The sequence below is a fragment of the Uloborus diversus genome, chromosome 1, assembly GCF_026930045.1.
Source record: "Uloborus diversus isolate 005 chromosome 1, Udiv.v.3.1, whole genome shotgun sequence".
NCBI classification, from domain to species: domain Eukaryota; kingdom Metazoa; phylum Arthropoda; class Arachnida; order Araneae; family Uloboridae; genus Uloborus; species Uloborus diversus.
The window spans coordinates 124890877-124915391 of NC_072731.1; the positions used below are offsets into that span (position 1 = coordinate 124890877).

Here is a 24515-nt window from a genome sequence, read left to right on the forward strand (position 1 = left end):
ACTATTTATCTTCAACCATTGTGACAGAACTGATAGAAATTATGTCACATAAAGTATTTGCAGAAATAATATCTGAAGTAAAGAAAGCTAGATACTTCGGTATTATTGTTGATTCAACACCTGACATTAGTCATGTTGATCAACTTTCCATAGTCTTGCGCTATGTGGATAATGATGGTGAATGTGTAGAGCGATTTTTAAAATTTATCCCAATTCATGGCCATAGATCTGAACATTTGCACGAAGTTATTGTTGATTTTCTGCAGAATGCCCAAATTGAGTTGAAGTATTGCCGGGGACAGTCCTATGATAATGCATCTAATATGTCTGGCAAATATTTGGGCCTTCAAGCACGTTTGAAAAATGATTTTCCCTTGATAGACTTTGTGCCGTGCTCTGCACACTCCTTAAATCTTGTTGGGACCAGTGCGGCAGAGTGTAACTCTCAAGCAGTATCTTTCTTTGGACTGCTGCAAACTTTATTTAATTTTTTTTCTGCGTCTGCTCATCGCTGGGAAATGCTGATAGAGAACTTTACTGCTATATCTGGTAATTTAACTTTAAAATCTCTCTCTGGCACAAGATGGTCTGCAAATGCAGATGCAGTAAAAGCATTAAAAAAAATTACAACAGTATTTTGAGTACTTTATCTCTTCTCTCAGAGAATGATAATGAAAGTGCTGCTACTAGACATGAAGCTAGCTCATTAATGTTGAATTTAAAAAAATTTGAATCTGCACTGATGACGGTCATTTGGAATAGCATCTTGCAGCGAATGCATAGTGTTAGCAAATCACTTCAGTCTGTTGATTGCGAAATGACTGCTATTTTGTCATTGTATTCATCCTTGATAGATTTCATGAGCACGGTGAGAAATAATTTTGCAGAATATGAAAATGAAGCAGAAATTTTAGTTGGCACAAGAGAGTATACAGTTTTTCGTGCGAGAAAAATTGCCAGAAGCAAAATGCTTGATGAAGGTTCAAGTGCTGCTGCTGTTTTTTCTGATAGAGAACGCTTTTTATATCAAGTTCACAATGTAATTTGTGACTCTATCATTACAGAATTAAATAAAAGAAAATCTGCTTATGCTTTCTTGGACTCAAGATTTGAATTTATGTTTAGTAAGTCTATGACTGAAGACACAATTCGAGAACGGGCCACAGCTTTTCAAAGTACATATTCAGATGACATTGAAGAAGAGTTTGCTGATGAATTCCTGCAGTTTCACAAGTTTACGAGTCATTTAAAACTTGCTGATAAGCTTAAAATAATCAGATCCTTAAATATTGAACATACGTTTCCAAATGTAGAGACTGCTTTACGAATAATTCTATCAATACCCATAACAAACTGCTCTGGTGAGCGTTCCTTTTCGGCCTTAAAGCGAATTAAGAATCGTTTAAGGTCATCACTTTCACAAAGCAAATTAAGTGGTCTTGCTCTTTTAGCTATCGAAAGTGATGTCACCAATAGATTAAATTTTGACGACATTATTGAAGATTTTGCAAATCGAAAAACAAGAAAAAAACCTATGTAATCTGTGAGTTTTTTTGCATTATATATACAATATTTATTGGTTATTTATATAAGTATAAACAAAGATCTTTAAAGCAATAAATATGGCAATATTAATGTTGTTGAAGGTTTAAACTGAAATGCAGAAGGCTGATCATTTCCAACTCTTTAAATTTTCTTTGCGATTAATTAGTGGAAATATTTTTTGTATGCATTGATTTTTTAAAACAAATGAACCAGACTGCTAAAAGCTTAACCCATTATTTCATTCGAGATTGATTTTAATATGAATTTTGCCTGAGCACTGTTGTAAATAATGTGTAATGGGTTTCTCGGGGTGCATAGTGAGAATAATATTTGTGTCGTTGATCAGTTTTGCTTTAGTGTGTATAATTTTGGAAAATTTATGGAGCAAAAGTGTGGGGGGGGCGATGAGCAAGGGGGGCCCTGAAACGAGTATGAGCTTCCCCTAACTTCAGAGGTTAATCGGGCCCTGGACGTCACTGTAGTGGGTGGGGTTTCGAGAACGAATTCTGAAGTTGGTTTTAGAATTTTGCGTTTGGCAACAGCAGTTTTTTTTGTTTTCCAGCGTGATTTTCGGTTTTTGTTTTCGCAGGTATATTTGTGTTTAGTGCATTTTCTGATCGGAATGTTCTAATAGTCTTTTTGCAATCTTTTCTTTTTGTGAAATTTTATAGCACAAAATATCTATATTTGTGCTACAAAGCATTGGTTATTTCCTGTTAGTTCTCAACACAAAGACGGTTTTTATTTATTTATATAAGCTATGTTTGTGACACTTCTATCCCTGAAAAAATTGTGAGTTGCTGTATTAATTATCAATAAATTTCACTTTGTTCTTTTTTTTTTGTCTACAAAGTACACTTTTTTCAAAAATTATTCTTTCAACTACAGGAAAGTCATATCAGGTGTAAGTTATAATTTTGTTTGAGGGTTTTTTTTAAATAAAATCATTGATGAGAATAAATAAATAATATATATGTATTATATCTTTTTTCATAGCGAAACTATTCATATAATGTGTCCTATATTTGTCCTATATTTTTTGTGGAAAATGTCCTATATGTGACAAGTCGATCACTTCTACCCCTGTATGGGCCTTAAGTTCCCGTAATTCATATTCAGAGAAATAATCACCATTGAAAAATAATCCCAACACAAAAAGTTTGACTTAAGTGTGATATGAACCACAGCGTTTTGTGACTTACACCGCTTTACACTCGCCGTCAGTAACACCTTTTCGGGGGGAAATGTAGCAGTTAACAAGGGTTTAAAGTTTTATGCGTGCAGAGAGTGTGTTTTTTTTAAATTGATTGAGGTTTTGTAGAGTGTTTTTGCGTAACATGACGTAACATTTGCATTTATTTTTGAACAGCAATGAAAAATTTGTTCTTTTACTCCGACAACCTGTCATTCTTCTGAAAGGGATCCAATCTCATCTTCTATATGGTGCTTTAAAATTTTAAGCTTGATTATCTCCTTGAGTTTTGGTCGCACAAATGTCAAATTTTTTGTGTTAGTAGTATCTTTTAACGGAGATTATTTCAAAAAATATAACAGGGTGGCGACAGATCAGGGGAAAGTCAGGGAACTTTATTAATCAGGGAAAAGTCATTTAAATATCAGGGAATTTTGAAAAAATAACAAAAAATCAGGGAAAATTGATTTTATGAAGAAAAATTTTTTTTTCGCTTTATAAAATTAAGTACTCTAATTCCCTACGCATTTTCCGCCAATTATCTGTTCAAAAAAAAAAAAAAAAAAGAGAAGTAAAATTAATGAGGTGCGATTATACACCGACGCATATTTGTGCATCTTTTTTCCTCAACGTCAAAGTATTGAATCTTACTTATTAACCACAGGATGAACTGCCTAAGATTGCTTCTGTGTCTGTTAGGTTGTTTATTTTACCTAGCTTGAAATTTCCTTTTACGCTCTCAATGCTACGTAAAATAAACAACCATACAGGCAAAGAGGAAGCCTTCATTAGTGCCTTAGCTCCTTTGCCTTTATTCCGTTGTCTCGAAGTAATTATCGTACTGTAATCACGATTTCAAGAAGAAATCTTTGGTTTTTGAATTAATACTATAAAAGCTTAAAAGTTATTACTTCTTTTCCTTTTTAATTTAATTGCTAAAATTGAACTTTCAGTAAAAGAAGCCTTTTTGTTTTTTGCCATTATACTATTTGTTGTCATCACAGATTATAGAGGTTTTCTTTTCTTCAGACTTAAGTGATTCTTTAATTTTAGAACCAAGTTGTATTCTTTTATAAATTTTGAAATTAACTAATTGCTTTTTTTTTTCTTTTTTTTTTTCTTGCATTTTAAAGTTGTTTGTTACAAAAGCAATCTAAGATTTTTTTCGTTACATGCTGAAATCATTTGAAATAGTGTTAACTTGTGTACTTGTGTAAATATCTTTATTTATTATTATTTTTTTTTTATTGTTAAAATGCTGTATTCATTCATGGTTTCATCTGTTTTGAATAAATATGTCAACTAGTTATATAAGAATAACTACATTACTTCTATTTTTTCACTATTACTTGTTATTCTTGCAACAATTATTATACTGTTTGGAAACTTAGTTCAAAATAATTTCAATTACTTTTTAGTTCTATCATAAATACACATATGTTTTTACGAGTAATTTTAATAGTTTCCTAAAATTCTTATGCTAAGTGGTTTCTGAAAGTAAAGTTTTTTTTTTTTAATTTTCTATAATCTTTCCATGTAGAAAAATTTAGTATACTGTTTTGTAGGGGGGTTTTCCCCGAAAAAATTGTTTTTATATGTTTTTTTTAACCATTTTATTAAATAAGTAGCATCTTTTTAAAATATATCTTTAGTTCAACAACTTTACACAACTTAAAACGTTTAAAATGCTGCATTTCATACAAACATACAATGGATTTCAAGTAGAGCAAAGAAAGAAAACCATTATCATTGGTAATGTAAATCAGGGAAATTTGGTGAACTTAATCAGGGAAAAGTCAGGGAACTTTTTTTCACAGTTCCTGTCGCCACCCTGTATAAGTTAGGCGACCTAGGGCCTGTATAAAAAAGTTAGATTTTGTATTTTTTGACTCATTTTTATTTTCGCTTCAAACTTTCAACATCTTAACTTTGCATCTAATTTTGAACATTTTTGCAATAGGAAGTATGCATCTAGGACTAACGGTTGTGAAAATAGGAGGTCTTGCAGGTTTAAACGGAACACCCTGTATAATTTGGTACATAGAAAAATCTACCTTATTCCTTTATTTTTCAACCAATTGAGCTGATTTAGGTATCAATTTCAAGTGAATACTTTTCTCTTTCAGTATAGAAAGTACACTGAATAATGGAGTAGTGCCACTCCTCAACCAAAGTCGGTTTTTATGCTTTTTCAATTGGGAGATTTTAATGAGTCATATCTCATTAACTAAGCAACAGGAAGTAGCAATTAAGATCCTCATCTTTTTTTCTTTTTTTTATTATTTTCTAGTAGAAATATATCATGCTCTTGCCATTGTCAAAAAATTAGAGTATTTTTTGTTGTTTTGAAATTATAAAATAAAGTTTGTTTTGCAGAAAATTTACTTCAAATACAAGTTTTTCATACCTTTAAAGCCCTTTTGAGCTTTAAAAAAGCCCAAAATAGTTTCAGAATAATTAATACTGGAATTTCAAACAATAAAATTTGATTTGTATCAATTGTTAATTGTTAAACAGTTGTTCACTTTGGATAAGAATTATGCAGAAACTTGTGTTTCCAACCCTTTTGATTGAAAATGTACTAAATGTTAGGAATTATAAGAATAGTTTTGAAAAACCTTTCAGTAGCCTTAGCCTTATTTTTCATCTTTTTTGAAGTCAAAGGACACAAAAGAAAAGAGGCGTTGAAATAATATTGAAAAGTTTTCATTACGTGAATTTGCTTGAATTAAGTAGAACCTGACAACAGTCTTTCACTCTTTATTTAGGTAGCCCAACCCTAGATTTTTCTGAAAAAAGTTATTTTTGCTGATTGAAATATATTTTCAAATTTTATCAATTTTAAAATAAATTAGAGAAAGTTGTAATTTTCTCATCTTTTGATACAAAAGAAATGTGTTCAATCTGGCCATCTTTTCAAAGAGCTCAAACAGGAGGTATTGAAGGAAACTGTGAGTTGTTCTCCAATTAAGAAAAAAAAGAGATAATTTTTAATTGAATTAAGAAAAAGTAATTTTTGAAAATAAATACAGTCGGCACAATCATGCTTTTTGTTCAGCATTTTATAATCAACAAAAGCTATGTGCCGATTCAATTAAAATGTGCAAGAAGAATGATATGTACAATGTGGGTACAACAAACTATATTGTTTGCATTATTGAAAGAATGTAAACACTTCATAATAAATCAATTTTTTTAGACAGTTGGTATGAACCAGATCATTTCCAGGGTTTGTACGCTCCTTCAAAACTCCTCCAATACTCCTTCATTTAGGAAAATTTTTTGAAGGGCCCTTCAAACTCCTTCATTGTGGTTTTAACTCCTTCAAAACTCCTTCTTTTTTAGATCAAGACTACATAATCGTCCTTTATGACAGTAATTTAAAATACTTCGATCGACAACTTAACTTCGTCACAGGGGCGAAGGTATAAGAGTGATTTTAATGTAGTAATTTGATACATTTTTTTTATAAAGATGTAATTTACAAATTGGTTATAGAAGTCATAAAAGTTGAATGTGAAAATATTATTATATGACTAAGACATTTCAGAAGTGAATTAAATCATGCTTAAATGGTTCTTGGCTGTTTTGTCAAATATTATGATTATTGCTTTTAACTCCGCCACACTCTCAGTAGCAAAGGTCAGTTTGTTCAATACTTAAGTATTAAAAAATACATTAGTAGATGTAATATATTAAGTGATTTTGTTAAAAAAGCAATTGCTTAGTAAATTGCAGTTTTGACATTGTAAAAAAGATCATCCACAAGGGATGTTTATTCACTTGAGAGAGAGACGGGCGCACGAAATTGTGACAAGGGAAAGAAAGGGTGCTAAAAAGTGACATCACACAGTTATTATAACAATATGTTTATGAAAAATAAGACATTGTGACAAGGAGGAAGGAGAAAGGTAGAGAGTGTGACGAAGGGGAAAGGGGTTCAAATATGTTGAAAAAAAAGTGACATAATTTATAAGAATAGCTTAAAATTACTCCTTCAAAATCTCATTTCACTCTTTCAAAACTCCTCCAAAACTTCTTCATTTAATTTCTGAAATTGAGTACGAACCCTGCATTTCGGTAACAAAGTAGACTGAAAAACTAAATGAACCCTCTGAACCAATAATGACTTCGCCATTAAAGTTTTTTTTTTAAAAAGCAACCTAATTTTGTACCTAGTACTCTTAAAAGTAGTTGTTACATTAATTTCATAATGCAAGCAACACAGTTTGTTGGTCAATTGTACACATCATTCTTCTTATGTTTTGAAAGTGGATCAACCCATACCTTCCGTGGATAATAAAACGTATAAATAGAAAGCATGCTTATGCAGACTGCATTTATTTTCAAAATTTACTCCATTCCTTTCTTAATTCAATTAAAGGTTATCTTACATTTGTTCCTAATTGCAGCATTAACAACTTAAGTTTCCTTCAATTCCTATTGTTTAGTTGATGTCTCTTTAAAAAGATAGCAGATGGAACACAATTCTTTTGTATTAAAAGAGACTGGAAATTCGGAAAAAAGAGATCCTTTTTTGCTTGTATGTCTCTATGTATTAAGTAATCCTTTCTCTTTTTGCAGCTGAAAGGCACAGAAGAATAGCGGTAGTGTTCTCAGAAATACCACCAAGCAGTGTCCTTATGTTTCTGAAGTTGATCTATGATATATATATTACTTCAATGCTGTGATACCTAGCTGTTTGTTATACATTTTTCAAAAATCAAAAAGCTGTTTTAGTTAAATAAATGACAGATATTTTATAATGGTACTCATTTATTCACATGGCGATGTACAGATCAACATTTTCTGTGCGCTTTGTATTCCTCATGGACGATCTGGATTACGGTTGGGCAGTCTTGCCCGGCCTAGTGTGAGGGCTATAGTGTTTTCCGACCATGGCATATTCTTCTACATTGTTGTCTACTGTGAAAACGGCCACATTTGAACCTGAAAAAGGTAGGCTAAACTTTAGTTCTACTATGTACTTTTAGATGCTAGCATAGGCCTTAAAGCAGGGCTCTCCAACCTACGGCCTGCGGGGATACTTACAAACTTTTTTTTCTTTTCTTCAGAAAAGCGACAGTCTTGTTGGAAATATAATTGAGACATTATTTTTAATTACAATCAATTATTTAAAATCTTTTTACCGTTAATTTTTACCACTTTTTAATCATTTTTTACTGTTAACTACGAGTGCAGCACCCATCTCTCTTTTTGAGAACTCTTTTCTTCGCGCCGCATTCTCCCTTAGTCCCCTGACATGGGGCATTTTCTGGCTACAGGGAAAACATGTGCTCACTCTTGTCTTCAGCTGTGTTTAATTAGTGGTCAGCTCAGTCTAAAAGGGAGGCTGACACCAGATTTAAATGTTCATTGCCAAATTTTAATGCTAGATTTTGAATTTTGCGAAAAAAAAAACTTGATAACAGAAATCGAAACTCTCCCACAAATAACTTTGAAGACTTTGCCCATGCATCATACGAAATTTAACTCTTTCAAAGCCCTTTTAAGTGTGATATTGACAAGGAGCCTTCTGAAACGCAACTGGACGTCATTGAGTTAATAACTATAATGACTTACTCAAGACAGCTTTCCAGGAATGCCACAAGGAAGGTAACCCACTTCCATTTTACAATTCTCTACCAGAAAAATACTCTAAGAAACTTTAAACATCATGGCAGAGCTATGTTTTCTCTTTTTTGCATCCACTTACAAATGTGAACGTACAGTTTCAAGGACCGCATGTGTTATGACTAATAAACAATCCTTTAAATGTTTTATATGTACAATGCGAACACATTACTTACTGTGCAATGTAATTTGATGGTTATTTTGTTCTACCAAGACTTAAACATTCATGCGTCTCGAAATCGAGCCTTTACACATAAGTAATTTTACTGTAGTTATCCTGCAAGGAACCCTGGGAGGTCAGCGCCAAATGAGGTAAGTAGTAGTAGGGCAGAAAATGTAATTTTTTTGTTGTACACACTTTTTTCTCCTCTTTGGACAGCCGTTAAAGGAGCGCGAGGGGAAGAGGATCGCAGATAGATATGATTACAGCAAGCAAAAAAAAAAATTAGTATTTAAAAAACAGGAAAAGAAAAACAATAAATACCAAATATTAATTGATAATTAACTTATATATATTATTTTATACAGATATTAAATTATAATTACAGGCAGAGGAGTCAGTCGCCTTTCTCGAAATGCATCTTAGAATTTTTTTTTTTTTTTTTTAATAATTAAATCTTTGAAAAGTATATGAATGATAGCTTTAACAGTGAAATTAATTAAAAAAAATAGCCTTAAATATGCATCCCCCCCACCTTGTTCAAGAAAAATAGTTATGCTACCCGGGAAATCAGGGAATTTTTTTTATTGCTTGCAATTGCACCCTATAAGCAAAACCAGTCTTTCTACCCCTTCTACAGATGGACTTGCTCCTTATTTTCGGGAATGTATGTTAAAAGAAGCATGTTTATCCTATTATACTTAGAGCTTTGATGAAACTACCAATGTCAAAGACAAAAAAAGAACTGCAACGAACAATAAAATATTAGTCTGAAAGCCAATGTTGCATCACAACAAGGCATCTCAAAACTTTCTTCTTGGGCAAGGCAGTTGGTGAAATTTCGATTGAGAAGCTATGTGAAGCACTTACCGAGAGTAATTATCCATGAATAAATGTCTCATGCTTTCCTTTGGATGGTCCTTATGTTAATAAAAAGCTTTTTAGGTTGTTTGACACTATTATCCTTGAGACACGAGAAAAAAGCCTAATAAATATTGGTACTTGCAGTAATTATACAATGCATAATACGTATGTCAAAGCATTGTAGTATTTAGGTGAAGAAACATCTGGACTTCTTCTTAGTACTTATAGCTATTTTGATGGTTGGCCTTCCCGTTAGGAGGACTTCAAAGAAGTGCAAGCTCAACTAAATACACCTCATCACAAGTTCATGAAACACACAACTACCCATTGGCTTACCCTTGGACAAGCAGCAAACAGACTACTGGAACAGTGAGATGCTCTTCAGTATTATTTTTATTAAACATGTGCCTTTAAAAAAGAATTCAGTTATGCAATGCAGGTCATATAAAGCTGTTGCAAATGTTTTAAAAAGACCTTCTATAAAAGCTGAGCTGCATTTTATCTTTTCATCTGCTGATTTGTTTATGCAGTTCACGAAACGCTTTCAATGCCAAGCACCTATGATACATAAATTGTACCAAGAAATAGAGACCATTGTTCAGACTTTTATGGCTCGGGTTATAAAAGCCTCTGTCATAAAGAAAGTTAATTTTTCAAACGTAGACACGGATGAACTGTTTGCAGTTGGTAACAGACTACCTCTTGAAGATCTTGTTGGTAGTGGAGAGGTGACAGATGAACTGTCAAAACTGAAAAAAAATGAAAAGGTTATGTTTTTAAGAGCTGTTAAAAAGCATTGTGTGACTGCAGGCAAGTATGTAATAGAAAAAAGTTGCATATCAAACAGGTTACAATTTTTGGATCCAAAAGAACGAAGTAAATCAAGAAGCTGTAAGGGTTTGATAAAGGTTGCTAAAATTATACCTTTTAATGTTCCACTCGATAGGTCGCAAGATGAATGGAAACTTTTGCAGCTGGAAAATGATGATGAAGCATCCGAAAACAAAACCATTGATATCTACTGGCAGCAGCACATTTCAAAAAAGGACTCGACTTTCAATGATCTATCCTAATGTTTCTAAGGTGATAAAAGCTTCACTTGCATTATCACATGGTAATGCTGACATTGAAAAACTATTTTCCATTTCAAAGCACCTTTTTGGTGAAAATAAGACAGCAAGGACTGAAAGATTTTTAAACAGCATACTTATAATTAAAGACGCTGTAAAAGAATATCCTCATTTGCTTTCTTTACCAATTGGTCCAGAAATGATTAAATGTGCACAATAAGCACACACAAATTACACAACATACGTGGAGGAATGTAAGAGGAAAAAGGATTTAGAATTGAAACAGAAGCAAAAAGAAGAGCGAAAAAGAAAGGATTGTGAAGAAGAAACTAAGAAAATGGAAAAAATTAAAACATTTATTGAAAGTGAAACTAGAAATCTTTACAAAAAGCATATAGGCTATTTTGGTAAAAGTCAGGAAAAGTCATTCTTTTCTGCTTTTGGTTACCTTTTAGTTACTTTTTTTGTCACCTTTTAGTCACCTTTGTTTTCAAATTTGTCACTTTTTTCAAAGGCCATCAGCAGTCCTCGGCCTGTAATTATAAAGTGCTTTGAAATAAGTACCATGTTTGGCAGCCTTATCAACACCTAATCAGTTTCTAGTTTTGTTTTGTACAAATCTGTGTAGTAAAATAAAATTTTCACTTGTAATAATTAGTTAAAATATAAATATTTTTAAATGAAGCCTATTTTTTATTATTAAATTTCTTTTTTGTAAACTAAAACAAGAAGTAGAAAAGTATTCTACACTTGCTTACTGCTGCTTGGGCCACAATGAGACGTCTCATTGTGGCCCAAACAACAAAAAAAAGATTTTTGCTTCACATCATTAAAATAAACCACGAGTTAAAAATAATATAGCTGAATAATAGAAGATTAAAGTGTCAGTAACAACATTAACTACAACACTTACCTTAATTGTTGAAGTTTTTCAAAATTATGATAGGATGCAAGAAAATATCCAAATAACTTTCAGTGTGTCCAAACAGTAACTAATTTTTTTTCTTCAAAACAAACCCATAGAACAGCATGGAACTAGGATTTCTCAGAAGCAGTTTGGTTATGTTTACTCCTCCTAGGTGGTGGTAGCTGTCAGAACTACATTTATTTTTGAATTTACAATGTCTTAGTGTGACCCATGTCTCATTGTGGCCCACCCTCCCCTATTTAAAATAGTAATAATACACACAATACAAAAGAAACACACATAAAAGGATTTATCCAAAAAAAAAACATGCAAGAGACCGAATCATTTGAAGATGAAGGATTTCTAGACAATTAAAGGAAGTGTATCGTGCATTAAGAGTACCAGGGACCTGCGTAAATTCAGAAATAGAATTTTTGTAGAAAAGTTCAGCACTAAAATGAGTTCCAGGCTTAGAAGCAATTCAATAGATGCATCATGTTGTTTATTATCATAAATAATACAATTTTTGTACAAAATTATGAAATGTGGCATCGAAACAACATATTTTCAAGCATTTTTTTGAGAAATTTCAAATACCAGTATTCCGGTATCACATTTTAAAAATACCAAATGCCGGTATTAAATTTTTGGTCCGGTATTGCAATCCCTAGATGTAACATTTGGAAAACAATCCAACATTTCCTAACTCAAATTAGCAAAAAAAAAAAAATCGTCTGTTAAATTTTGCCTTCATTTTAGTTGGGGGGGAAAAAGTAAAAATTCGTTAAATAGAGGTTTGTTAAATCGGAGTCCGACTGTACTACCAATGTCTTTTTTTTTTTTTTTTTGAGAAAGAATATCAAAACTTTTCAGATGACAAATTTTTTTACTTGTGATCAGCTCTGAATTTGTTCTTAGTATTAATTTATTTCCGGGTATTAAGTTCATGAATTTATTTTTATTAAAAAAGGCACATCAATCCTTCAACTACTCTGTGCAACTGCAAGGGTGCCCCCTACACTAGAGCAAAGGCGCACCCCCCCCCCCACACACACATTTCAAATAATTTCCCAAGTTTAAAATACCCCTCAAAACACCCCCTAAAAAATTTTAATGGCGCAGTCGCACCATGACCCCCCCCCCCCCCCCCTTGGTGGGCACCCCTGGCAACTGAACCATTTCAATCGAAACTACATGCATAAAACTATGGCAGTGGCATCTTAACACAAACTGACCCTCCATAATATAAATAAACCTTAATCACTCTTCTGTAAATTCCTCATCAAAAAGCTGTTGACAATACAGTTCAGTGGCTTTTTCCTAGTTTTTAAAGAATCTGGCAAATTTCAACTAAATGCTTATTGGTAAAAATTGAAGTTTAAAATAAAAAGGATTTTACTAACCGTCTTTCATGTCGAAGATTCTGATCGATCTGTCCCGGGAATGCCTGTGCCAAGTGAGGAAGGTTCCACCCGCAGTACATTCCACTGTGTCGATGTCATATGAGGTGGGTTGAGCAAATCTGGGGGGCGACACTCCATTCTTAAAAAGTGAAGTCTCAAATTATTTATTGAATCAATTTTACTCGTAATCTTTTGTTAAGCACCTGTTCTAAACCATGGCCTAATGACAGATTTTTAATTATATAATGAAACTTGAAAGGATCATTCTAAAAATCATTTCCAGATTCCACTTTTCTTGTAAAAGTGACATTACTTTTTGGTACATGTTATTTATTAAAACACTTAATCAGAAATACCAAATGAAAGTCAGCCCCTTACGAAATTAATGATATTTTTCGACACAAACGGAACATTTTTATCATACAGAACGATAATAATTCAACGGAACGTCTGTTATGATTTGCATTCTGTGATTTTTATGAAACATCTGTTTTTGAGATCACAAAATTAACGAAAGTTTACCAATACGCACGAATTTTCAGACTTCTCCCCTTCTCTAAGCAAACGATTACAGAATCGTTTAATACCAAATGAGTTTTATTTTATTTATTTTTCAGTTATCAATAACTCTATTTTTTGTAGAATAATGGACTGAACATAAACGGGCTGACGCCACTTGAACGCTTACAAAATTCAACTTTTACCGAAAGCAAAAAGTTCTATTGAAAGTTATTTTTAAAAAGACGTCTCTAACTATATTTGGACTTTAAAATAGGTACATTTACAATACATACTGTTATTTTATCAATATCTTTATTTGGCATTAATGTTGCCTATTGAAACTTTTCAAATGTACAAAAAGTAAAACTTGATTACCACCAAAAACTTAATCGTAGGACTCGAGTTAAATGTCACGACATTTAGTACTTTTCAAAAACTCATTCTAATTTGTAGTAAGTTACCACCCTAAGCCAGGGCTAAGGCAGAAATACTTAAAATGCATCACCAGCTCAGTTATTCCATCCGTTGCTGCGGTCACTCATCTGGTGTGCTAATTCTACATTAGCTACCAGTTTGTTTGGCTCCCTTAAGAGGGTTTTCGCCTCCAGCTCATGTGATTCCTATTCCGGCTGATGAGTGCTAAAAAGCACGAAACTGCAGTCCTCGGATGGAATAACTGAGCTGGTGGTGTATTTTAAGTTCTGATTCTAATGTCCGCATAGGCACAGAGCAACCAGTCGACCACGGTGAACCGGTGATTAACGAGGCGCGTTCTAATAGAGCTACCGGTTACAGGGCCGATCCTAGGGTGTCGGCCGCCCATGTACAAAGACCTAATGTGCCGCCCCTCAAGAGTAATTTGCATATTTTGACTAATCTTTAACGTCTATATAAATCTTTCTTTAAATTTCTATGCCAAGTTCGAATTAAAAAAGGGGGGGGGGGAGGAAACAGAAGAATGATCTTATAAAAAGGAAGTAATTTTTTATAGTAAGAAACTCCTTAGGTACAATTTATATCTTTGAAGAAAGTAATAAATACCAAAATTTACTAGTCGTAAAAACCTATTTTATAGTCTTTCTTCGGTGACATCAGAGAAGGGACGTAGGAAGCGGAAGCGTGAGGGGAGGTGTCAGGGTTTCAGGAGAGGAGGATTGCTCCAAGAAAAGTTTCGAAATTGGCGTATGAAAAATATTTTTAGTTAATAAATCTTTAGTTGTGTTTGGTTGTAAGGACTAAAGAGTCAAGTATATTCAAGATGCATGGAGAAATTTTCGAAATTGACGTCAAATATTGCAGTTTTAGGAACTTTTTCGAGACTTTAGGTGAAAGTAATGTTGCAGTTCTTTCCTAAAATTCTTTAAAAATTGAAATCAATTTGAAGCTACTTTTTTAAGATCGTAGCATAGGAAGAATCGGCGTTCTTCTCAAAAAATCTCCGAAACTGAAATTTTAAACCCGCAATTTTGGGTTACCTTTGTTGACGTTGCAAGAGGTAGGGAAATTCAATCGTCTCCCATCGAAATATTTCAAAATATAAGTTTAAAACGCAAATTTAGGCCTTCTTTGGTGAGGGTAGGGGATCTGGCGGTATCCTCCGGTAATTTCTCGGCACTATTTTTTCAAAAACCCGTTTTTGGCTAGATTTGAAAACAACAGGGGAAATGTGAAAAAATTCCGAACCAAAACTATTTTCGGAACTGAAATTCATTATTGGCTATTTTTGGGAAGGAGGGATTTTGGGGCTCTTATACGGATATTTCTAAAATCGCAATTTTATATTATCTTTGGTGACGTTAACAAAACTGGGAAGCTTCTACGGATCATTCGGATATTTTTCAACATTAATATCTGAAAAATATAACTATAGACTTTTGTACACCTCAACTCGACGATTGATGAATATGCCTTACGCCGTTAAAAGTTACATATGCCTGGCAGTTCCTTCGGAATTCTTTGGAAATATAAGTCTCAAAATCGTATTTTAAGCATTGTTTGATAACGATGGGACTAAGAGCGGGCGGGGGTTTAATGTGCCCTCACGAACTGTGTTTTTGAAACTGAAGTCTATTTCCGGCTAGTTTAGGCAGGATGCTGCGGCTCCACGAAACCGTCTAAAAACGAAATTTTCAGGTATAGTGATTGCGTTGGAGAAAAGGGGGATCCGGGGTCTTTCCCCAAAAGTTCTTGAAATTGATGTTTGAAAAACACAATTTTAGTTTGTTTTTCAATACCTAAAGTGAAAGGGGGTGGAATTAGGGGCTTCTCTAAAGACGCTAATTGGGACTCTTTGGTAGTAATGCTTGCAAATGGATTTCGGGGTCCTCCATTGCAAAAATTTCGAAAAATGCCAAGGCAATTTTATATGACGTTTGATGATAGGAAGGGCTGTCGTCTAAAAACACGTTTTGGATTTTGGAGCCAACATTTTTTAGGCTATGTTTGATTAAGTTAAGGTGGAAGAGGTGAATCAGGTCCTTAAGATCGATGGTTCAACCAGCGAAATTTTCCGAAAGTAAAATCCTAGAAACAGGGCCGTCCCAAAGGGGGGGCGAGCGGGGCAATCGCCCCGGGTACCACAAAATGAGGGGGCGAAGCAAGGCGCCCCTCGTTTCGACGGAACTTGACGACATTCACACGAAATGAGGGGCGCCTTGCGGCGTCCCTCTTCGTATAAAATAGCCCCGATTGTATAAAATTAAGGGCGTCTTGCGGCGCCCCTTCCTTTTAGGCTCAGTCTCCAAAACATTCGTTTCCGTTGCATCATTGAAGCAAATACAATTTCTGAGAATATAACTGTTTAGAATCAAACAAAAGGCACTTCTCATTTGTCTGGTTCTCACCAAAATTGCTTGAATTCTGCCCCTGCATGCAGTAACGTAACCAGAAAAAAGTTTTAAGGGGGCACAGTGAAAAAAAAAAAATGTTGATCGAATTGAAGGTGTCCGGTCAAAATTTTGAAACTTTTAGCTTTAAAAACGCAATTTTAGTCTTAAAACGCGATTATAGGCCATGTTTATTGACGTTAGGGTAAGGGAGGAAGCTCAGAGACTGTTTCCGATTGATTTTTTTGGAAAAAAAGATTGAAATCAATTAATACTACCTTTGCAAGTTTTCAAAATTGAAATTTCAAAAACGCAACTTTAGACAAACTTTGAAGATTTTATGAATAGTAGGATCCGGAGCATTTCCCAGGAAATTTGTTAAAAATTATGGTTCAAAAAATTTAAGCAATGTTTTACTTTCAGGGGCTAACCCAGTTGAATTTTCGTAAGTGTCGTTTGAAAAACCCATTGCTGGTGATATTAAAGAAAGGCGGCAAGGGGAGGGCCCGTGCACGAATATTTTCTTAAACTCAAATCTTAAAAGCAATTTGTAAGGCCGTATTTTGTAATATTAGAGGGCCAGTGATTTTTCGAAATTAGAGCTCCAAAAACGCAATTCTGAGCGATTTTCGATGTTGTTATTTGTGGGCTTCTCCCTAAAACTTACAAATATTTGATGCAAAAGAATAACATCTTTGTTTATAGCATATAAGAAAGCTGGTATTAAATTGGTAGAAGTAAAACCAAAAAAAAAAAAAAAAAACCTTGAAAATAATCATTGAATGAGTCCAGAATGAAATTTAATTTTGATGTAATTTACTTCAATAAATACATTTTCTATTTATAATCAGCAAATAATTCATTCATATTCTTAGTTTGATCAATATGAATAACCAATTCAATTTTAATTGTTTTTTATCTTGTGGGATAACATTTTCGTAAATAAATATTTGGATTTTTAATTTTTCCATTTTTCGAAAAGTTTTTGCTGCATTAATGTTTCACAAATATTAGAAACAGATTTATTGCTTGTGATTTAATTTGTGTTATTATGCATAGCCCTTTGATTGTTCTGTTTATTAATATGTCGAAAAATCAAGTATGTATTATGTTTTGATGTTATAACTAACTTGATTTTTCTGTGTGTTTATGGGGGGGGGGGACGCCAGGAAACTTTCGCCCCGGAGAAGAAGCCTAGAAACGCAATTTCAGGCCTTCTTTTCGTCAAGGAGGTCATGGCATCCTTTTGGATCTTCGTTTTGGAGCTACATTTAAATTTGCTTCCCGGGGCAAGGGCCCTGTCCTCCTACCTGATCTGAAACCGGGCAGATCATTCAAGATTTTAATCAGAAAAATCGTCGTAAAGAGGGAAAAGTACAATATTTTCGTTCGTCATTCATATATGTTACTCTCAAGGGAGTCGCAATTTTCCACTTTCTCTCCACGCATCCAGGATTGTTAAACACAGAGTTTGTTACATAGTTTGTTGTTTAAATGCTTGCGAGAGTATATAATCTTTTTTTTTCAATAAATAAAATATGTCTTCATGGTTTAGGTCCATAAAAGCTAGGGAGGTAAACATTCGTGGCCGCCCTCGGTGCTCCTTTTAGACGGCACCATTTCATGCTTCAGAAGGGGGCCTTTCCCCTCCCCTGTATCCATGCCTGATTACCGGTTCTGTCACAAACGTTGCAACCAAATATAAACCAACATAATGTTCCCAAACATTCTATTTTTCTTAAACTATGCTATATGCTGTCTGGAAATCAACACATACTTTGACAACTGAACATTTAAAAATCAGCATATTTATTCTACTTATTATAAGTTATTTTGTGAGAAATTCTTGAAGAATTTTGCTTGATTATGAGAACTATATGATGCGGCCTGCGGCCGCCCCTTGCTTTGGCCGCCCCTTGTTTTGGCCGCCCTTGTGCGGCGCACACTTTGCACCCCTGCTAGGATCGGCCCTGACCGGTTAATAAAAACATCCTACGTAAATCCCCATTTCTACTACACTAGACCCGTTTTTTTCGCGGTTTAAGATTTCACACTTCTATTTTATTTTACGCGGATGCCGGATTGCAAACAGATTACTCCCCCCCCCCTTTCAAAATATAAACCGATATTGCAGGGAACACGTAATAAACTGCATTGTGGCGTGCTAATAATAGAGCTTGGGCCAATGGAGACATTTTAAGCGATTGTTTTCAGAACTCTTTTCAGAAGTAACTGGAAGAAGAGCTTTTAGGAGTGACAAAGGAGGATGAAATCAACGAGGATATCAACATGAATGACGCACAACCAAAAACGTTCACATTGAACATTTCGAGCCATTCCTTGACAGTAGCATATGATATTTGATTTATTAGTGAAAGAACTCGCTATAGAAGTGACGCGAGTAATCATGAATGTGTTAAGAGTTTTTTTTTTTTTTCTTAAGCTGGGCATTTTTAATAGTTCAGGGTGGCGACAGATCAGGGAAAAGTCAGGGAACTTTATTAATCAGGGAAATATCAGGGAATTTTGAAAAAATTACAAAAAATCTGGGAAAATTGATTTTTATGAAGAAAAAAAATTTTTTTTTTTGCTTTACAATATTTAGTACTCTAATTCCCTACACATTTTCCGCCAATTATGCGTCCAAAAAAAAGTAAAATTAATGAGGTGCGATTATTTGTGCATCTTTTTTCCTCAACGTTGAAGTATTGAATCTTACTTATTAACCACAGGATGAACTTCCTAAGATTGCTTGTGTCTGTTAGGTTGTTTATTTTACCTAGGGTGAAATTTCCTTTCACGTTTCAATGCTACGTAAAATAAACAACCATACAGGCAAAGAGAAAGAAAGGCCTTAGCTCTTTTGTCTTTATTCCATTGTCTCGAAGTAATTAGCGTACTGTAACCACGATTTCAAGAAGAAATCTTTAGTTTTTGAATAATTCCTGATAAAAGCTTAAATGTTATTACTTCTTCACGTTTTTAATTTAATTGCTAAAATTGAACTTTCAATAAAAAAAACCTTTGTTTTTTGCCGTTATACTATTTGTTGTCACTGCCGATTATAAATGTTTTCTTTTCTTCAGACTTAAGTCAGTGATTCTTTTATTTTATAACCATGTTGTATTCTTCTTTTATATATTTTGAAATTAACTAAACGCTTTTTTTTTGCATTTCAAAGTTGTTTGTTAGAAAAGCAATCTAAGAATTTTTTTCGATACATACTGAAATCATTTGAAATAGAGTTAACTTGTGTTTACTTAAGTAAATATTTTTATTTTTTTTTCTGTTAAAATGCCGTATTCATTCATTAAAACCTATGTTCTTGATTAGAGAAAAGCTCCCTGTGAATGGATGTCAAATGGTTTCATCTGCTTTGCATAAATATGTCAATTAGTTATATAAGAATAACTACATTACTTCTATTCTTTCACTATTACTTGTTATTCTCGCAACAATTATTATACTGTTTGAAAATTTAGTTCAAAATAATTTCAATTCCTTTTTAGTTCAATCATAAATACACATATGTTTTGAACAGTGATTTTAATAGTTTCTTAAAATTCTTATGCTAAGTGATTTCTGGAAGTAAAGTATTTTTTATTATTTTTTATTTTTTAATTTTCTATAATCTTTCCATTGTAGAAAAATTTAATATACTGTTTTGTAGGGTTTTTTTCCCCCAAAAAATTGACTTGATATGTTTTTTTAGCCATTTTATTAAAAAAGCAGCATTTTTTAAAAATATATCTTTAGTTCAACAACTTTACGCAACTTAAAAGTTAAAACGTTTAAAATACTTCATTTTGTACAAACATTTAATGGATTTCAAGTAGAGCAAGGAAAGAAAACTATTATCAATTGTAACGTAAATCAGGGAAATTTGGTGAACTTAATCAGGGAAATCAGGGAAAAGTCAGGGAACTTTTTTTCACAGTTCCTGTCGCCACCCTGTAGTTGATGTCTTCAATTTTCGTAAAAATTTCATGATGTGTTAGTGGTACGATGATAAGAAAAAGTGAAGTTTCTTTTTTTTTTTTTTTTTAACTGATTTGTTTGTTCTTGAGTAGGGGTCAAAGTGGTGGATAGTTTTAATGTGGATACATCATACTTGGTACATGCTAGCATAAATATTTTGATGGCTTTCAGGGCAAAACTCAATTGAAACTGCAACTTTTTAAACATTTTTTGCCTTGCTCGGGCCCGGACATCTGCGAAATCGGTGAGTAACCATCGGAAATAAGTATATGATTAACTACTCACCACAGTATAGTACTAAGAAAAATGTAAAATAGCTTTCATTTCTCTTGGCTTTAGTAGTTAAGCGGTCTCAAAGTCGATGTTTTTTTTAAAATGTCCAAGTTTTGAGGTCAATAACTTTGATCAAGACGGGTCAACAACTTTGGGACACAGCTGTATTTATAGTCCGAGTGGTGATGTAGTTTAAGGTCCAAGTTGCCACCCATGGCAATTAGGGGGAGGGGGCAATTATGACACCCCTAAATTTTACAAACATACTAAAATTAGACATTTTGCTAATATTTTGTTGTTTTTTTCCCGAACACAAAACCTTTGCCCCCCCCCCCCCGGAAATTTTTTAATGTCGGGCCTGTTCCCAAGCGTAAATTTTTAATTAAATTCTGTTCGTTGTAAAATATGCACTACATTACGAGCGAAAGGAATGGCAATTGTTAACGTAAATTCCTATATACCTTTTTATACGTGCTACTCAAAATCTTATGAAATCAAACTCGCATAAATACTAGAACGAATCAACAGCCGAATGCACTTTTAACTCCCTAAAATTTCCTGGTTCCAGTGTTATAAAATTTTCTGTAACGTTGACCACAACATGGCAATTCGTCTCTTAAAGCTGATCCGCCATTTTGAATCACTATTTTGGAGATCCTAGTTCCTCATAATTCGGATCCCGGAAGCTGCAAATTTGCATAGTTTAGTTTCGAAGACATCTCTACACCTCCATAAAATTTCATTCCATCTGGGGATGATCGAGCGAGGACAGTTTGAAAAATGAGGTCAGTTGACGTGGAATCACTCTGATATTATGCACATTATCATTATGCACATTTCACCCGCATCTTTTGTTATTGTCTGATAAATCTGTGTGTGTGTGTGTGTTTTTTTTTTTTTTTTTTTTTTGTCGTTATGTTTATATTTTTTACTTTTGAGCCTTAATTAATAAATTTGTTTATTTATAAAAGCTTATTACTAAGTAGTGTATGCAAAATTCTACTGTAATTATGAACTCAATCTCTTGCCCATGCAAATTTTCAGCTTCCGAGATCCGAATCCCGAGGATCTAGGATCTTTAAAATATAAAGCTCCAAAATGGCAGATCAGCTTTGTGAAACGAATTCGCAAAAGTTATAGAAAATTTTATTACACTGAAACCATGAAACTTTGGGAGTTTAAAGCACATTTGGCTGTTGATTCGTTCTAGTATTATGTGAGTTTGAGCTCATAAGATTTTAAGTAGCACTCGCATATAAACCCGCGAAAAAACGCTCTTTTATACTGAAACCATCATTTTTGAGACCGTTTATTTAAGTAAGATGATTAGATCTCATGGTTTTCTGACAAGAGTCTAAAACTACCCCAGAGGGTCAGTCAAGTGGGTAGAGTCAAGGGCGCCCTATGCAAAATTTTAACGGGGGGGGGGGGGGGGGCTCAAAAGTTTTCCCCATAGTTTAGCAAAATATTTACCCCATGGAAACCGATTTCAGTACAGATTAGAGATATTAAAATTTGACATTTTTAAAAACTTAATCATTAGTGGCTGGAAAAGAAATTTTTATACATTTTTGCAAAGAAGAAAGCATTAAAAGCAAGAAAATTCTCATTCCTGGGGGGGGGGAGGGCTTGAGCCCCCACTTTCCCCACTATATGGGCGCCCTTGCGTAGAGTATAATTGCAGCTCTTGCTCAAAGTTATTGACTCAGGCGTTTTAGATTAATTAACCAAAACTTTGATTCTTTTTGTTTCAAATTATCAACTTTGAGACCGCGTAATTAAAAAAGTTTATTAGTTGCCATGGGCTTCTAACTTGGACCTTAAACTGCACCAGGGACGTAACTAGAGGGGGGCAGACGGGGCTCGTGCCCCGGGCGCCAGATTCTGGGGGCGCTAAACTGACTGAATAGATGCTTAAATTTAATTTTTAAAAGACGGAAAAGTTATTAGAAGTTACCCCTCCTTCCGCAAAAAGAAAAAAAAAAACATTCTGTGCAGGTGCTGACAGAAGGTTTGCATGCTTTAATGTGGATAAAGAGTGGGAAGGATAGACAGAGAGAGAGTAGGAGGGTACAGTAAATAGCATGAATGTGTTTTCTCAGAGTGACCAATACTTGTTATATCTTATCTAAGAATTTTCCTCTCGGAGGAGGAACCTGGGAGCTAAGCTGAGGGAAGTACACACCAATACAAAACAGCGGAAATGCTCAAATGTCCTTTTTCTACAATTAAACGTCATAAAGCTGTCAACATGAATGTCTTCCTCTCAGCTTTTACAATGCCGAGAACTTGTCTACCCCACCCCAAGGGCCTAAGGTAAAATCGGTACACTGTTCCCTTGGCCGTAGCCCATGGCTTAGGAATTGGAGTCACTATATCTTTATCCAACAGAACCATTCTCTGAAGAGTATCTTCTCTAGCTCGTACCACGAACTTTTTTCTGTTTTTTACTTCGTTCTCAGGATATTTTTTGCTCATCTTGTATAGTTTTAAATCAATTATAAGATATGTCGAAAAAACTATTTGATGGTGAATTCAGAAAGAGATCGAAAGACCACAAAAAAGAGGCCCCCAACAATCTTCATCTTATTTATCATCGTGGTTAAATGCTAAAGACGTTAGGAGAGTAGTTAAGGCATTCTTTATATAAGTTGAATGATGTAATACAAATTTGTTGAATTTTATAATTTTTCTCATTCTTGGAAAAAAAAATCTCGCACTATAATAATGGAGATTCAATTTAAAGTTTGGGAGGCTGCCAATTTTTCTTTAGAAAATACTAAGGTTATTTTGAGGATAAATTGAACTAAAACGATACAATTTCGACTTAGTTTCAATATATTTTTTCCATCCACACAATATTTTAAATATGCTTAAATCATCAACGTCAATCAATGTGTCAGAAATCAGCTATTTTTTACGGCTCTAAACTTGAATTTTTCTTTAGTACTTTTGATGGGTGTACTCCAATTTCTTCCACACTTCCGGTAGACCCGAGGGACTAGGGGGAGCAAACAATAGCGCTTATCGCAGCCGAAGAGCTCCAGTCATACCTCCTGTTGAGTTTGAGGGGCGAAAGGAGTTTGAAAATACCAAGCTGTTTTTCCTGTTCTTTTCCCATTAAGTCTCACTCTTTTAAAAGTTTCTACTATTAAAAATGAAGTTGGCGAATTCTTGGCGTCTTAAAGAGTGGCCCACTCTTAAGCAGGGGTGTGTGAAAAGAAAAGAGAAAAAAAAAAAAAAAGCACGTGTGTCCAGTTTCTACGATTTCATAATGACGGACTTATCATTCATTCAGTCTAACCTATTTAAGACGAAACTGTTTGAAATTTAAAACATATTTACTTGCTACCTAACCTATTTTTGTTTGAATAAAAAATTTTCGCTTAAAGAGAGGATTGTGTACCATTATCTGCTCTAAAAGTTTTTGTGTTCGAATTTCAAATAATAGTGAAAAAGAAAAAGCTTGCAAAAGTGCTTATAAACTAAATCACAGAATGCTCGAAAACCTGCATTGTTTAAAAATTTTAAAATGGCCTATTAGTCATGAAATGTTTTTGACAAAACTTTAACTTTATAACATTTAGGAGCTTTAGGGTGGGGCACAGGGTTCCGAACCTCCCCCTCCCGGGAATAATTTAACAATACCATTAACTATTTTTCAATATACTAGGGAGCTCTGCCCCCGCTCGCTAACGCTGATCAAGCCCCGAAAGTTGCTTAGCAATCTTATTTGATTCTCAACGATTTAAAACGTCAATTATAAAGAAACAGGTTAAAAATGCATTATGAGCTCTCTTTGGAACAAAAAGCATCCCTTCCCCGGGTTTCAAAATAATTTGTACTAATTTGCAGAGCGATAAAGATTAGGAGTAGTGATGTTCCGGATATCCGTATCCGCGGATATCCAAGGGAAACTAAAGATCCGTATCCGCTACTTTTTGACGGATCTTAAACGGAACTTTTCTATTCTAAAAATTCCTAAATATTTGAATAAAAAACTCTCCGTTTAAATTAGGTTTTATTCCCTTTTTAAATTATAAGGTATCATTTCAGAAGCAAATTTGTACCACCCGTTGCAAAACCGGAGATATTAATAAAAACCGACTTCACGTTTTTCAGAATTATATTAGTAAAAACTTACCTGTACGTTAAAAATATTG

General features: G+C 33.9%; 2 protein-coding genes across 5 annotated transcripts in view; one reads left to right on the forward strand and one right to left on the reverse strand.

Moving 5' to 3' along the window:
* The window catches only part of LOC129234764 (serine/threonine-protein phosphatase 4 regulatory subunit 1-like), a 340839-nt gene extending 333336 nt beyond the window's left edge, over nucleotides 1–7503 (forward strand). Inside the window, exon 21 of the mRNA XM_054868742.1 lies at nucleotides 7322–7503. Coding sequence (XP_054724717.1) covers nucleotides 7322–7325 — 4 coding nt within the window. The 3' untranslated portion in view covers nucleotides 7326–7503. The remainder of the gene's footprint in view (nucleotides 1–7321) is intronic.
* A 1-nt stretch (nucleotide 7504) lies between these two features.
* Nucleotides 7505–24515, reverse strand: part of LOC129231825 (uncharacterized) — a 78061-nt gene continuing 61050 nt past the window's right edge. For 2 of the 4 annotated variants that reach the window (XR_008581307.1, XM_054866216.1), the window contains 2 exons: nucleotides 12776–12914; nucleotides 7662–7687 (listed from right to left, as the gene is read on the reverse strand). Coding sequence is in view for 3 of the 4 variants with exons in the window: in XM_054866216.1 (XP_054722191.1) it covers nucleotides 12782–12914 (133 nt within the window). In the remaining variant the exon portion in view is untranslated. Of the gene's footprint in view, nucleotides 7688–12775; nucleotides 12915–24515 lie in introns of all 4 variants that reach the window. The other 2 variants (XM_054866209.1, XM_054866223.1) reach the window with 2 other exon arrangements.